This window comes from Choloepus didactylus, chromosome 12 (genome assembly GCF_015220235.1).
Source record: "Choloepus didactylus isolate mChoDid1 chromosome 12, mChoDid1.pri, whole genome shotgun sequence".
Taxonomy (NCBI): Eukaryota; Metazoa; Chordata; class Mammalia; order Pilosa; family Megalonychidae; genus Choloepus; species Choloepus didactylus.
Window position 1 is genome coordinate 93,356,683 of NC_051318.1, and position 16,908 is coordinate 93,373,590.

General features: G+C 41.7%; 1 protein-coding gene across 1 annotated transcript in view; it reads left to right on the forward strand.

Moving 5' to 3' along the window:
* Nucleotides 1–254: 254 nt before the first annotated feature.
* CPB2 (carboxypeptidase B2) overlaps nucleotides 255–16,908 on the forward strand; it is a 64,831-nt gene continuing 48,177 nt past the window's right edge. The window contains exon 1 of the mRNA XM_037799782.1: nucleotides 255–378. Coding sequence (XP_037655710.1) covers nucleotides 305–378 — 74 coding nt within the window. The 5' untranslated portion in view covers nucleotides 255–304. The remainder of the gene's footprint in view (nucleotides 379–16,908) is intronic.

The following is a 16,908-nucleotide window of genomic DNA, read 5'->3' on the forward strand; positions in this document are numbered from 1 at the left end:
ACTCTCCTTTCAGCCTTACCATCATCTTCCTTGAGAAGTTAAATGTTTTATACATGGCCTAAACTGAGAAGAATAACTCTCATCATACTGTATTTTTGAGGATTCAGTTATAAGCAACCACCTAACTAAACAAACATGTGTTTCTCTTTTGGGTGTAGAAAGGGACACTACATTGATTGACCCACAGAAGCGAGAGGGAACATGCCATTATATTTTAACCAATCTGTAAAGAAGGTTCTTACACAATCAACTATCTAGGCTCATCTCTTCATAGAATTTTGCTTTCAAGCAAATCACTGTTGAGATGAAGCTTTGTAGCCTTGGAGTCCTTGTAGCCATCGTCCTCTTCTATGAGAAGCATGTCTTCGCGTTTCAAAGGTAACTCAGAACCCTACGCTAGACCAGGCTAGGGAGCAAAAAAGTTCAAGTTTGAAGGTCAGGTCTTTCAGAGACTTTCTATGTTGCCCTGAAAAATGGATAGATTTCAGTACAATGAGGATCTCACTAGAGATCTCACTATCCTTTTTCTTTTTGGCTCTAGTTTTATTAATGGAAGAAACCTGAAAATGTATATTTAGTGGCTATGGAAATTTAAGAAATAGAATCTTTTGTAAAAGTAATGATTTAGATTCTTCTTGTCTTCATATATTAAATACGGATAATTTATTTTCCTTTTGTATATGGGACATACGGGGCAAAGAAGGTAAAGGTATTAAATAGGAGTTTTGGATTGTGCTTGGCATTCAGTGTCAAATATGAAAGAAAGCATAGTTGTGTTACAAAGAACACACACATGAACATATCCAATTCTTTGTTGCTTACTAGAGTGATTCCATTAGGGTTTTCTACAATAAACTGCTTAGATAACACAAATGAATGTGTACTCTAGCTTATATAATATATGAAGTGAATAGTTTCAGGCTATCTGGAATATTGTGATTTATTAACTAGTTAACTTTTAGGTTGTTTTTGATTAATATTATTTCCTTTGGAACTATCTTAATTTATCCCTTTGTTTTGCTTCTGTTATCCTTTTCTTCCCCACTTGCTCTGAGGCTGATCCCTTTCTTCATGTTAGTAAATGACAAAGAGAGAAGGACACTGAATAGATGAACATACCAAGGAAGGGGAAAGCCCTACTGAAAAAAAAAAAAAAACCCTTTTCTAATTTGTAAATAGCCAGAGGACAAGAGTTTGGAAAATACAGCTTGACTTAGGAGACTGGTGCTGTGTTTACATGTCATCACTGAACCAACTGTAGTTCATTGATTCCTTTATGGCCAATGTGATTGTCAAATGTTGGACGATGTCAAGCAACAAATTCTGTGACCAAATAATGGTGGTCATTGAGTAAACATGGAGTCGAAGTTGCTAGAATAAAAGATGACTTCTATCTTTATATTTTACCAATAAATCAGATGAACATGGTTTCTAAGGTACTTGCCAGCTCTAAAATCCTTTAATTTGGTGATTGGCCTTAAGGGTAAGGAAGAGAGAAGAAGGAAAACTGATGTCAATATGTTCACCTTGGTTGATGTGGGCAGTGGTGACATCACTGACCGTGAGGGGAGAAGGACACGAATGCTTATTTAGCACTTGTGTTGTCTTGTCCACCGACCTAAGCATATAGAAATGTTATCTCATTAAAAACCTACAGTTCTAGGCTCTAGTGCCTTTTTACAGAGGCGGGAACTGAGCGTCAGGAAGAATAAGTCATTTGCCCAAGATCAAACAACAATTATAGAGCCTGGATTTAAATCTACTTTTCAGCTCACTTCAACTCTTTTCAATTATCTTAAAAAATCCAGAAATTAGGGAAAGATTTAGTCACACTGATTTCAAGAAGAAGACAGTTGGTTTGAAATCAGCTGGGAAGAGAGGCCAGGGCTAGATGGGCAGGCTCGGGGTCCTCACCCATGGCGAGGTCTAAACACGTCCTCTTGCCAGCCCAGCACAAACTTTGTTCAAGCTGGCTGCTGTCTGGCATCCCCTGCACACCTCCAGACCGCCATTTTGATCGTGTAGTGAACTAAAACTGAACCAGAAGCTTCACCATGTCTCTTCAAAATAAGTAAGCCTATAGCTGTTTAATGGAATTAAAGATAATGCAAATAAAGGAAAAAGAAATTTTAATTTCACAAATTCTAGGCTTAGAACAGAGAAAATATTACAGAAAAGTATGAGAAAGTTCCCAAACATGGGTTTAATTAGTTATCTTTTGCTCCAGTGTATATTCTGAAATCCATGCTTGAAGAAAGGAATGAGAATATGATTATATTTTAACCAAGTAGTATCAATTGAAAATATTTAATATGTTATGTATATTATGAGTTTCCCTGTGTTTGGGGGGTTGGGGGTTGGAATTTTGTGGGTGAATATATTTCTGATTCTTGGTTCCCATCCTTTCTCTAGAAATGACATTGCAAACTCTTCTTTCTGTGAGTAAAAAGAAGTTTTTTATTTTTTTATTTTTTATTTTTTTTACCAAATGTTTCTGAATGCTGCTTTTCCTGGAATAGCCCATTACTGAAGCTAGGATGGAAATCTAACTTCATTCAGTCAGGGTGACAAGCTCTGATGAATTACTTCTAGAAGCAAGAATATAAACGCTTCTGAAAAGAGCTGGCAGTCTGGCTTTTCCCTAAAGCTGTTCTTTGTTACTGTTTTCTTGCCGTGATCATTTTCCTAATAACAGTTTGAATTCAGACGATCTCTTAGTGGCTGATTTGTAGGTGCGTTTTGATAAACCTCATCAGTGAAATGCCCTGGAACAACAACAAAAAAAGTTTTAAAAGCAGAAATACCATATGTTGAAGAGAAAGGCAGCCCAAAAAACGTGTCTCCATATTCACTTGCTTTTAGAAGCCAAACAGTATAAAGGGTAAAAATGAAATACCAGCCAGAATCTTGTAAACAGAGTCATTAATCGTATTGTGCAATGATTACAAAGTACAGCCTGTCAGCTGTGGTAACTTGGAAAGAGGCAGTAAGAAAAAGTAGGGAGAAAAGGAAAGGAATTGGAAGATGGGGGAGGTAGAGGATAAAGGGCTTCTGAATTATTAACAAGTCACAGAAAGTGTGTTTCCTGTTGACTTCATATACTGTCTAGATACTGGAGACTGGTTTATTCTCTTTCAAGTATCTCCTATAATGTATTGCTTTCATCTTAAAGAACAGGCCCCCAGAGGCTTGAAAACATTGCAATGCATGACACAAAACTGCAGCCTTTGGCTACGTTCCATCGTTCAGAGTCATCTCCAACTTTTTAAGATCAAAAATAATCTTTCATAACCATGACAAGTGTGAACCTTCCCCTGTAAATCATAGTCAGGACAGACGTCCACAAACCCCATTGCATACTTAGAGGGGAAGGAACAGAGGAAGTGTTGAATAGTTGCTAAAAGCTCAGGATCTGGAGCCGGAAGCTTGAACCCAAATCTGTTACTTGGTAGTATTACCAGCATGGAGTTCCTAGATTCTTGGCCATGCCCCGAGAAAGAATTCAAGGGTACAGTACAGATGGAGTAAGGAGGTAGAAAGTTTATTTTGTACACATGCGAGAAGGACATGCGGACACTCTCGCAAGAAAAGAGGAGTGAGAGATTGTGGCACAATGGTGCAATCTGCTTTAATGGATTTTTGTTCTTTTTTGCAATTTTTATGAACTGTTTTACTACGCTCCCCTTCGCCCTCCTTTGGGGATGCTTGATCATGGATGACTCGCTCTGGTGGGGTTGGTTGGCCCCAGGGACTGTTGCTTTACTTGCTCTCCCGTCCCCTCTCCTTGGTCGCGGCTCTTTCTCCTACCCTCCCTTCTCTGCAGGGTGGCGGCGGGTGGGAGATCATGCACGTGGGCCGGTCGGCTGCCACCAGGTGTTTTGCATGGGTGGGAAGCCCCAGACAGGTTGTCTGTGCAGGACAGGCTCTCCTGACCTTGATCAACCGTCTTTGCTCAAAGGCTCCTTCATGGTATCTTCTGTCCCCTCTCAGGTCTCTGCCTCAGTAGCTGTGATGCCTTGGACAATTTCCTTGTCTTCTTTGTGCCTGCTTTCACATTTTTTCCTTTCCTTTCCTTTCCCTTCCTTTCCTTTCCTTTCCTTTCCCTTCCTTTCCTTTCTTTTCCTTTTCCTTTTCCTTTCCTTTCCTTTTCCTTTTCCTTTTTATGAAATTCAGTTTTATTGAGATATATTCACCTACCATACAATCATCCATGGTGTACAATCAGCTGTTCACAGTACCATAATATAGTTGTGCATTCATCACCCCAATCTATTTTTTTTTTTTTTTTGAAAACAGAATCAGATTCTTTATTGCAACTGGCACATTTAAACCATTCATATTTTTAGAGATTACCAATATAACTGGATTAATAGCCACCATGTTTGTAACTGTTTTCTTTTCATTGCATTTGTTGTTTCTTTTTTCTTTCTGTTTTCTGTCTTCTCTGGTTTTCACTAGCATTTTATATGATTCCATTTTGGCTTCTCTCTTCACGTGTTAAATATACGTATTTTAAAAATTTGGTCATGGCCCTGGAGTATACTTTTTAGCCACCAAATAACATTGTACAACTTTTTATGTAGTGCAGTTATCTTAGAGTACTCCCAAATTTCCCCTCCTGTCCTTTAGCACTGCCGGCAATGATTTCACTTACACCATAATCCCCCAATACACTGCTACTATATTACTTCAAACAGGTATCTTTTAGATCAGTTAAGGATAAGAAAAATAGAAGATTTTCTTTTCCCTTCAGTTATCCCTTCTCTAGTACTCTTCCTTTGTTTATGTAGAACCAAGTTTCTGACCTATCTCATTTTCCTTCCCCCTGAACAGGGCAGGTCTAGAGGTGATAAATTCCCTCAGTTTTTGTTTGCCTGGGCAAGTCTTTATTTCACTTTCATATTTGAAGGATAATTTTGCTAGATACAGAATTTTACCTTTCCTTTTCTTTTTTTTTATTTTTTAATTAGAGAATTGTGGGTTTACAGAAAAATCATGTAAAAAATACAGGGTTCCCGCCTTACTACTTACACCTTGCATTAGGGTGGAATGTCTGCCAACAATTCATAAAAGAACATTTTTTTATAAATGTACTATTGACAGTCCATTGTTAACAACTGCCTTTACTTTTGGTGTAATCTGACCTGCTATTTCACTGTACTTGTACTTTTCATCTTACTTTTGCTGTGAGCTGATTTTTTCTCCAATGGCTATTTTTTAAATATGGTAACTGTGTTACTCCAGCAATGGGCTCAAAACACTTCTTTACTTTCCATCTTCTATTGCCCTGTTACATTTTGGGTAGTGGGATCATCCTTCCCTGCCCTTGCATGGAAAGTTGGGCAACCCTGAGGCTTTTCAGGCTGCTCTTAAGTAAATGACAGTTCTTGGGTCATGTTAAAAAGCAAAGTCTCAATTCAGAAATTTCAATGTCCTGTCCAACTAGGGCATTATTCAAATGTCTCCATCTTTATAGAAAAAGACCACCCCTACCCTCCCCAACCCACAAACCTGACTATCTCACTAATCCTTGTTGGGGTGTTGACTCCTGAGGGTTTCTTGAGATTCCCTTGCTGGGACCCTCTCTTCTGCCACTCCCTAGACCAGGATGGGCACTTCTCTTTCTCAGAGGTCTCCAGTGACTTCATCTCTAACCCCAAGTTGTCTACCATTCACCTCCAGCTTCTTTCTGCTGAGACCCCTCACCTCCCTAGATGTCCCTATGAAAGGACATCTGAATTATAACTGTGACATGAAATGTTTCTTCTTTTGATTTTATTTGCTATCAAGCCAACTGGAGACCAGACATATGCAAGTTTAGCTTTCTTAAGAGCAAGCCCCTGGGTCTTGGATCTCTAAACTTGAGGAGCTGTGTTTCAAGCGCCCTTGCTGTTCCTTGGAAGTTGTCCACACTAGGCTAAGGTGAAGGGAGGAGCACCCCAAACTCCACCCCCTTTGGGGGAGAGAGGCGGGGACTCACAGAACTGCAACTTGCTCCCACTCCCTCTCTCTGCATTCTGAATTCTGATCCCATTTAATAGCCTCCCTCTAAGTAATTAACTAAGTAAATTACATTGCAAAATTGACTTTCAAAAATTGTGAATTCTTCAAATGGTCATCTGACTGACCCTCATCCAGTGATCTGATCGTATGGTGCTGGCACTTTGGTCAAAATCAAGAAAAGGAGAGTCTATTTCACCACAATTTGTTCTTGGAGGTATTAAGATATTTTGTGGTCACTTTTGCCCTCATAAATTTACTCCCAACATTTCCTAACTCATTTTTTTTATATATCCTTAATTTTTTTCCTTCTTAAGAAAGGAAGACCATTTTCATAACACCCTCTTTCTTTCTCTTTCTGTTGTCTAGCTTTGTTACTTTCCTCTCCTTTAACACGTTGTTTTCTATTTAGTACTGTGCACTCAAATTTCTTTGCTTATCATTTTCATTGTAATAGCTTTTCTAACTTACAGCCTTGTGGAAAAGATTAAATAAGAATGCAAGAGATGCAGCAGGGAAATGTCTGTGAGGGAAAGATGGGGAGGGAGGTGAAAGAGGCTGGGAGAGCCATGAGACCACAGGGCAGGTTTTAACCCTGCGGAGGTGGGAGAGAAGAAAGCAAATCCGGGTAAGGAAAGTCTTAGATTGTAGTGTGGTTCTAAGAAAGTTTTGGCAAAGCCTTGAGCCAAAGCAGCCTGTCAGAGGAGTCCCCCATCTTGCAGTAACGAGCCTGTCTTAGGATGTATTCCTACCACACTCAGTCAGTAACCAGGAGCAGCCAGTGGGGAGTGTGGCCTCAGACACACTCATGCAGACACAGGTTTCAGAGCACAGCAGCTGGGGCCATCCATTAATTACCCATCTTGTGGTAGGAGGTCTGAGAGGCATTCTGCTACTGCCACTCTCTTCCACTCACAAGTGATACGGAACTCCCACATGCAACTGTTGGTATGAGCTGATGGGGAGGCACCAGTGCCACAGTAATGAATGATACGTGTGTCTGGGCCACCTGACCCTGCAGCTCCTTGGGCCTTCTGGCCCACGTTTGCGCCAAATCGTAGATTCATTTCTTGTCGGATCGCCAGTGGGCCTGTCCAACATTCTGATATGCTGAGAGTACTAGTTTGCTGTTGTTGCTGTAACAAATTACCACAAATTACCAGCAAGAGCAGGTTGAGTCCTTCTCACTTACAATCACTCTGACCTCCCCTTGTGTAAGCAGCTCTCCCTCTGCCTCCCTCTTCTGCCTCCTCTTTCCACTTTTAAGGATCTTTAGGATGACATTGGGCTCAGCTGGAAAATCCAGTATTGTCTCCCCATTTTAAGATACTTAACTTTCTGTTCCAGTTTGCTAATGCTGCCAGAATGCAAAACACCAGAAATGAATTGGCTTTTATAAAGGAGATTTATTTGGTTACACAGTTACAGTCTTAAGGCCATAAAGTGTTCAAGGTAATGCATCAAAAATCGGGTACGTTCACTGGAGGACGGCCAATGGCATCTGGAAAACCTCTGTTAGCTGGGAAGGCACGTGGCTGGCATCTTCTCCAAGTTCTGGTTTCAAAAGGGCTTTCTCCCAAGACGTTCCTCTCTAGGCTGCAGGTCCTCTTCAAAATGTCACTCTTAGTTGCTCTGAGTCCCTCTGTCTATGAATTCCTTTATATAATGGAAAACAGACTCAAAGCAGCAGTTAAAATAATCTGACTCACAGAGACTTACGGTATGGTCTAGTAGATCACGGAGTATCTAGAAGTAAAATAGATGTGCAGTCTACTAAATTCTTGTTTGATCTGTATAAGCAGAAAAATTCTAGGTCAAGTGAACAAAAATCCAACTTGAATTACAAACACAGAGAGTCATGGCCCCTTAATCAATTCCCAGACTTGAGACAGTTTACAGACCCAGAGCCCCATTGAATAAGGGGAAGGCTGGGTACCCTCTGGGAAGGACCCTGTTAAATGGCCAAAATTTTATATTGTTAATATTCCTCCCACCCTTCCCAAAGGAGACACATGGCCTTTTATCAAGGTAATTGTGCATTGGGGAAAAGGAAATGATCAGATAGCTCAGGGATTATTAGACACTGGCTCAGAAGTGACATTAATTCCAGGGGACCCAAAACATCACTCTGGTCCACCAGTCAGAGTAGGGGCTTATGGAGGTCAGGTGATTGATGGAGTTTTAGCTCAGGTCCATCTCACAGTGGGTCCAGTGTGTCCCCAGACCAATTCTGAGGTTATTTCCTCAGCTTTGGAATAGACATACTCAGCAAATGGCAAAATCCCTACATTGGTTCCCTGGTTCATGGAGTGAGGGCTATTATGGTAGGAAAGGCCAGATGGAAGCCACTAGAACTGCCCCTGCCTAGCAAAATAGTAAATCGGAAGCAATACCAAATTCCCAGAGGGACTGCAGAGATTAATGCCACTCTTAAGGACTTGAAGGATGCAGGGGTGGAAATTCCCATCACATCCCCATTCAACTTTCCTATTTGGCCTGTGAAGAAAACATCTTGGAGGATGACAGTGGATTATCATAAACTTAACCAGGTTGACTTAACTAGGTGACTCCAATTTCATCTGCTTTTCCAGATGTGATATCATTGCTTGAGCAAATCAACACATCCTCTGGTATCTGGTATGCAGCTATTGATCTGGCAAATGCTTTTTTCTCAATAGCTGCTAGAAAGGACCACCAGAAACAGTTTGGTTTCAGCTGGCAAGGTCTGTCATACCTCAAGTGTATATCAACTTTCCAGCCTTATGTCATAATCTTGTCTGTAGGGAACTTGATAGTTTCTCCCTCCCACAGGACATCACACTGGTCCATTATATTGACCTATGAGCAAGAAGTAGCAACTACTCTAGACTTATTGTTAAGGCATTTGTGTGTCAGAAGATGGGAGATAAATCCAACAAAAATATAGGGGCCTTCCACCTCAGTAAAATTTCTAAGTGTCCAGTGGTATGAGATAGAGATATATCTTCTAAGGTGAAGGATAATCTGTTGCGTCTAGCCCCATCTATGACCAAAAAAAGACACAATGCCTAGTTGGCCTATTTGGGTTTTGGAGACAACATATTCCTCATTTGGGAGTGCTACTCTGGCCCATTTACCAAGTGACCAGAAAAGCTTCTAGTTTTGAGTGGGGACCGGAACAAGATGAGGCTCTGTGACAGGTCCAGGCTGCTGTGCAAGCTACTCTGCCACTTGGACCATATGATCCAGCTGACCCAATGGTACTGGAAGTGTCAGTGGCAAATAGAGATGCTGTTTGGAGCCTTTGGCAGGCTCCTATGGGAGAATCACAATGCAGGCCCTTAGGATTTTGGAGTAAAGCCTTATCATCCTCTGCAGATAACTACTCTCCTTTTGAGAAACAGCTTTTGGTCTGCTACTGGGCCTTGGTAGAGACAGAATGCTGAACCATGTGCCACCAAATTACCATGAGACCTGAGTAGCCTATTATGAGCTGGGTGTTGTCTGACCCATCAGTCCATAAAGTTGGGTGTGCACAGCAGCACTCCATCATAAAACGGAATGGTATATATAAGATAGGGCTTGAGCAGAACCTGAAGGCACAAGTAAGTTACATGAGGAAGTGGCTCAAATGCCCATGACCCTCACTCCTGCCACATTACTTTCTCTTTCCCAGCCAAGAGTTATGGCACCTTGGGGAGTTCCTTACAGTCATTTGACTGAGGAAGAGAAAACTCGGGCCTGGTTTCCAGATGGTTCTACATGATATGCAAGTATCACCCCAAAAGTGGACAGCTGCAGCACTGCAGCCCCTTTCTGGGATGTTCCTGAAGGAGAGTGGTGAGGGGAAATCTTCCCAGTGGGCAGAACTTTGAGCAGTTCACCTGACTGTTCATTTTGCTTGGTAGGAGAACTGACCAGATGTGCATTTGTATACTGATTCCTGGGCTGTTGCTAGATTGTCAGGGACTTGGAAGGAAAGTGATTGGAAAATTGGTGACAAAGAAGTCTGGAGAAGAGGTATGTGGCTAGACCTTTATGTATAGGCAAAAAACATGAAGATATTTGTGTCCATGTGAATGCTCACCAGATGGTGACTTCAGCAGAGGAAGGTTTTACTAATTGAGTAGATAAGATGACCCATTTGGTGGACACCAGTCAGCCTCTTTTCCCAGCCACTCCTGCCATTGCCCAATGGGCTCATGAACAAAGTGGTCATTGTGGTAGGGATGGAGGTTATGCATGGGCTCAGCAACATGGACTTCCACTCACCAAGGCTGACCTGGCCACAGCCACTGCTGAGTGTCCAATCTGCCAGAGCAGAGACCCACACTCAGTCCCTGATATGACATCATTACCCGAGGTGATCAGACTGCTTCCTGGTGGCAGGTTGATTACATTGGACCACTTCCATCATGGAAGGGGCAGTGATTAGTTCTGACTGGAATAGACACATACACCAGATATGTGTTTACCTTCCCTGCATGCAATGTTTCTGCCAAAACCACCATCCATGGACTTACGGAATGCTTTATCCACTGTCATGGTATTCCACACAGCATTGCTTCTGTTCAAGGAAACCATAGCAAATGAAGTGAGGGAATGGGCACATGCTCATGGAATTCTCTGGTCTTACCATGTTCCCCATCATGCAGAGGCAGCTGTGTTGATAGAACGGTGGAATGGCCTATTGAAGACTCAATTGTGGCACCAACTGTATGGCAATATCTTGCAGGGCTGGGGCAGTGTTCTACAGGAGGCTGTGTATGTGCTGAATCAGCATCCACTCTATGATGCTATCTCTCCCATAGTCAGGATTCACAGGTCCAGGAATCAAGGGGTGGAAATGGGAGTGTTACCACTCACTATCACCCCTAGTGATCCATTAAGAAAATTTTTGCTTACTGTCCCTGCAACCTTGAGCTCTGAGGGTATACAAATCTTCGTTTCAAAAGGAGGAGTGCTCCCACCAAGAGACACAACGATTCCACTGAACTGGAAGCTAAGACTGCTACATGACACTTTGGGCTTCTAATGCCTGTGAATCAACAGCAAAAAAGAGGATTACTATACTGGCTGGACTGATGGATTTTGACTATCAAGGCAAAATGAGACTGAAACTACACAATGGAGGTAAGAAATAAAGTTTCCCTGAAACACAGGAGATGCCCTAGGGTGTCTCTTAGTACTACCATGCCATGTGATTAAAGTCAATAGAAAACTGCAACAACTCAATCCAGGCAGGACTACCAACGGCCCAGAAACTTCAGGAATGACGGTTTGGGTCACCCCACCAGGTAAAGAACCACGGCCAGCTGAAGTGCTTGCTGAGGGTAAAGGGAACATGGAATGGGTAGTGGAAGAAGGTAGTGATAAATATGAACTACAGCCATGTGACCAGTTACAGAAACGAGGACTATGATGGCATGAATATTTCCTCCTTGTTTTGTTATGAGTATGTTTGTGTTTGTACATAAAGCAAATATTTTGTTTTCTTCTCTATCTTACCCTCTTATTATATGACGTAAGTAGTAGTGTTCATTTCATAGTATTTAAGTTATAAGATATCAGTTTTAAGAGTGAATGTTACCCAAGGTCTTGTACCCTATTCTGGAGAGATTTAGTGCATTTCTGGCTGTACACAGGACAGCTGAGTATTGTTAGGCAAAACATATGTCTGATATTGTGTCCTATTTAGAGATTAAGTATGGTTTAAGGTGAGGCATATAGCTGCCAAGTTGACTAGGTGTGGAGTGTGATGGTTGGCTTCATGTGTCAAATTGGTCAGGAGACAGTGCCCAGTAGTCTAGTCAAGCAAGCACTGGCTTAACCGTTACTGTAGTGACATTTCTTAGTTGGTTAATAAACCAGAAGACTGGTTTATTAAATCATCAGTCAATTAATTGCCTCTGTGGCCGATTACATCTACGATCAACTAAGGAAGTGTCTTCTGCAATGAGAGAATCCAATCAGCTGGATTTAATACAATCAACTGGGAGGCGAGGCAAGATGGCAGACTGGTGAGCTGTATGTTTTAGTTACTCCTCCAGGAAAGTAGGTAGAAAGCCAGGAACTGCGTGGACTGGACACCACAGAGCAATCTGACTTTGGGCATACTTCATACAACACTCATGAAAACGTGGAACTGCTGAGATCAGCGAAATCTGTAAGTTTTTGTGGCCAGGGGACCCGCACCCCTCCCTGCCAGGCTCAGTCCTGTGGGAGGAGGGGCTGTCAGCTCTGGGAAGGAGAAGGGAGAATTGCAGTGGCAGCCCTTATCGGAAACTCATTCTACTGATCCAAACTCCAACCATAGATAGACGGAGACCAGACACCAGAGAATCTGAGAGCAGCCAGCCCAGCAGAGAGGAGACAGGCATGGAAAAAAACAGCACGAAAAACTCCAAAATAAAAGCGGAGGATTTTTGGAGTTCTGGTAAACATAGAAAGGGGAAGGGCAGAGCTCAGGCCCTGAGGCTCATATGCAAATCCCGAAGAAAAGCTGATCTCTCTGCCCTGTGGACCTTTCCTTAATGGCCCTAATTGCTTTGTCTCTTAGCATTTCAATAACCCATTAGATCTGTGAGGAGGGCCCTTTTTTTTTTTTTTTAATCCTTTTTTCTTTTTCTAAAACAATTACTCTAAGAAGTCCAATACAGAAAGCTTCAAAGACTTGCAATTTGGGCAGGTCAAGACAAGAGCAGAACTAAGAGAGCTCTGAGACAAAACGCAATAATCCAGTGGCTGAGAAAATTCACTAAACACCACAACTTCCCAAGAAAAGGGGGGGTGTCCGCTCACAGTCATCATCCTGGTGGACAGGAAACACTCCTGCCCATTGCCAGCCCCATAGCCCAGAGCTGCCCCAGACAACCCAGTGTGTTGGAAGTGCTTCAAATAACAGGCACACACCACAAAACTGGGCGTGGACATTAGCCTTCCCTGCAACCTCAGTTGATTGTCCCAGAGTTGGGAAGGTGGAGCAGTGTGAATTAACAAAGCCCCATTCAGCCATCATTTCAGCAGACTGGGAGCCTCCCTACACAGCCCAGCAGTCCAGAACTGCCCTGGGGGGACAGCACTCACCTGTGACATAGCACAGTCATCCCTCAACAGAGGACCCGGGGTGCACGGCCTGGAAGAGGGGCCCACTTGCAAGTCTCAGGAGCCATACGCCAATACCAAGGACTTGTGGGTCAGTGGCAGAGACAAACTGTGGCAGCACTGAACTGAAGGATTAGACTATTGCAGCAGCTTTAAAACTCCAGGATCACCAGGGAGATTTGATTGTTAGAGCCACCACCCCTCCCTGACTGCCCAGAAACACGCCCCATATACAGGGCGGGCAACACCAACTACACACGCAAGCTTGGTACACCAATTGGACCCCACAAGACTCACTCCCCCACTCACCACAAAGGCTAAGCAGGGGAGAACTGGCTTGTGGAGAACAGGTGGCTCATGGATGCCACCTGCTGGTTAGTTAGAGAAAGTGTACGCCACAAAGCTGTAGATCTGATAAATTAGAGATAAGGACTTCAATTGGTCTACAAATCCTAAAAGAACCCTAACAAGTTAAGCAAATGCCAAGAGGCCAAAAACAACAGAAAATTTTAAAGCATATGAAAAAACCAGATGATATGGATAACCCAAGCCCAAGAACCCAAATCAAAATATCAGAAGAGACACAGCACCTAGAGCAGCTACTCAGAGAACTAAAGATGAACAATGAGACCATAGTACGGGATACAAAGGATATCAAGAAGACCCTAGAAGAGCATAAAGAAGACACTGCAGGACTAAATAAAAAAATAGATGATCTTATGCAAATTTAAGAAACTGTTGACCAAATTAAAAAGATTCTGGACACTCATAGTACAAGACTAGAGGAAGTTGAACAACGAATCAGTGACCTGGAAGATGACAGAATGGAAAATGAAAGCATAAAAGAAAGAATGGGGAAAAAAATTGAAAAACTCAAAACGGACCTCAGGGATATGATAGATAATATAAAACATCTGAATGTAAGACTCATTGGTGTTCCAGAAGGGGAAGAAAAGGGTAAAGGTCTAGGAAGAGTATTCAAAGAAATTGTTGGGGAAAACTTCCCAAATCTTCTAAACAACATAAATACACAAATCATAAATGCTCAGCGAACTCCAAATAGAATAAATCCAAATAAACCCACTCCGAGACATATTCTGATCACACTGTCAAACACAGAAGAGAAGGAGCAAGTTCTGAAAGCAGCAAGAGAAAAGCAATTCACCACATACAAAGGAAACAGCATAAGACTAAGTAGTGACTACTCAGCAGCCACCATGGAGGCGAGAAGGCAGTGGCACGATATATTTAAAATTCTGAGTGAGAAAAATTTCCAACCAAGGATACTTTATCCAGCAAAGCTATCCTTCAAATTTGAGGGAGAGCTTAAATTTTTCACAGACAAACAAATGCTGAGAGAATTTGCTAACAAGAGACCTGCCCTACTGGAGATACTAAAGAGAGCCCTACAGACAGAGAAACAAAGAAAGGACAGAGAGACTTGGAGAAAGGTTCAGTACTAAAGAGATTCGGTATGGGTACAATAAAGGATATTAATAGAGAGAGGGGAAAAATATATATGACAAACATAAACCAAAGGAAGATGGCTGATTCAAGAAATGCCTTCACGGTTATAACGTTGAATGTAAATGGATTAAACTCCCCAATTAAAAGGTATAGATTCGCAAAATGGATGAAAAAAAATGAACCATCAATATGTTGCATACAAGAGACTCATCTTAGACACAGGGACACAAAGAAATTGAAAGTGACAGGATGGAAAAAATATTTCATGCAAGCTACAGCCAAAAGAAAGCAGGTGTAGCAATATTAATCTCAGATAAAATAGACTTCAAATGCAGGGATGTTTTGAGAGACAAAGAAGGCCACTACATACTAATAAAAGGGGCAATTCAACAAGAAGAAATAACAATCATAAATGTCTATGCACCCAATCAAGGTGCCACAAAATACAGGAGAGAAACACTGGCAAAACTAAAGGAAACAATTGATGTTTCCACAATAATTGTGGGAGACTTCAGCACATCACTCTCTCCTATAGATAGATCAACCAGACAGAAGACCAATAAGGAAATTGAAAACTAAACAATCTGATAAATGAATTAGATTTAACAGACATATACAGAACATTACATCCCAAATCACCAGGATACACATACTTTTCTAGTGCTCATGGAACTTTCTCCAGAATAGATCATATGCTGGGACATAAAACAAGCCTCAATAAATTTAAAAAGATTGAAATTATTCAAAGCACATTCTCTGACCACAATGGAATACAATTAGAAGTCAATAACCATCAGAGACTTAGAAAATTCACAAATACCTGGAGGTTAAACAACACACTCCTAAACAATCAGTGGGTTAAAGAAGAAATAGCAAGAGAAATTGCTAAATATATAGAGACGAATGAAAATGAGAACACAACATACCAAAACCTATGGGATGCAGCAAAAGCAGTGCTAAGGGGGAAATTTATAGCACTAAACACATATATTAAAAAGGAAGAAAGAGCCAAAATCAAAGAAGTAATGGATCAACTGAAGAAGCTAGAAAATGAACAGCAAACCAATCCTAAATCAAGTAGAAGAAAAGAAATAACAAGGATTAAAGCAGAAATAAATGACATAGAGAGCAAAAAAACAATAGAGAGAATAAATATCACCAAAAGTTGGTTCTTTGAGAAGATCAACAAGATTGACAAGCCCCTAGCTAGACTGACAAAATCAAAAAGAGAGAAGACCCATATAAACAAAATAATGAATGAAAAAGGTGACATAACTGCAGATCCTGAAGAAATTAAAAAAATTATAAGAGGATAATACAATCAACTGAAGATTTTTAAGGGAGAAGAGAGAACTTTCACTTCTTCAGATATCCAGCTTCTCCTGGGGAATTCATTGAAGACCTTCGTCAGAGTTGCCAGCCTGCAGCCTGCCCTGTGGAATTTCTCTTCTTCAGCCAGCCAGCCTCTCCTGGGGAGTTCATCGAAGACCTTCATCACAGTTGCAGCCTGCCCTACAGAATTTGGACTCATATATATCCCCACAGTTGCATGAGCACTTGTATAAAATCTCATATTTACAGATATCCCCTGTTGGTTCTGTTTCTGTAGAGAACCCTAACTAATACATAAGGTTACATATTCACAAGTTCCAGGGATTAGGACATGGAGATCTTTGGGGAAGCCTCTATTCTGTCTACCACAGAGAATCTGGCTCATGGTGGGTGGTAATGGGCTCGTGACCACTGGATGGTCCATTCCATCTCTACCAGGCCCCGTAGCATGCCAGGAACTGTTTTTCAAAAGGTGTATAATTCTCCCTGCAGATATCACAGCCTTGCTCTAGAACTTTGGTGCCTACGCTGTTGTTCTCCTATTGGGATTTGCCATAACCTCCAAATAGCATATTTTCCTACCACAGATGCCTCAAATACCGTATGGTTTTCCAAGCCATATTGACCAAGTGACAGGACTGTTTGTGCCAGACGTTTCTGCTCTGGGCCCCACACAAAGCTGGCCACCTTTGATGTCAAGCATTATACAGGTAAAAGCAGCATTTCCAAGTGCTGTATATGTTGCTGCCAGAATCCTAGAGACCTGCCAGGTTTTGTGCTTTCTTCTTTGTCATCAGAGGTCTTTTGGTTGCTAAAGCTTCCAGAATGCCATGTACTAGAAATGGACTGGCTTTCAACAATGGGGATTTATTAGCTTACAAATTTGCAGTTCTAAGGCTGTGAAAATATCCTAATTAAGATATCTACAGGGTGATACCTTCTCTGAAGACAGGCTGCTGGTATCCGAGCACCTCTGTCATATGGGAAGGCACATGGCTGGGTCCGCTGGTCCTTCTCTCCCAGCTT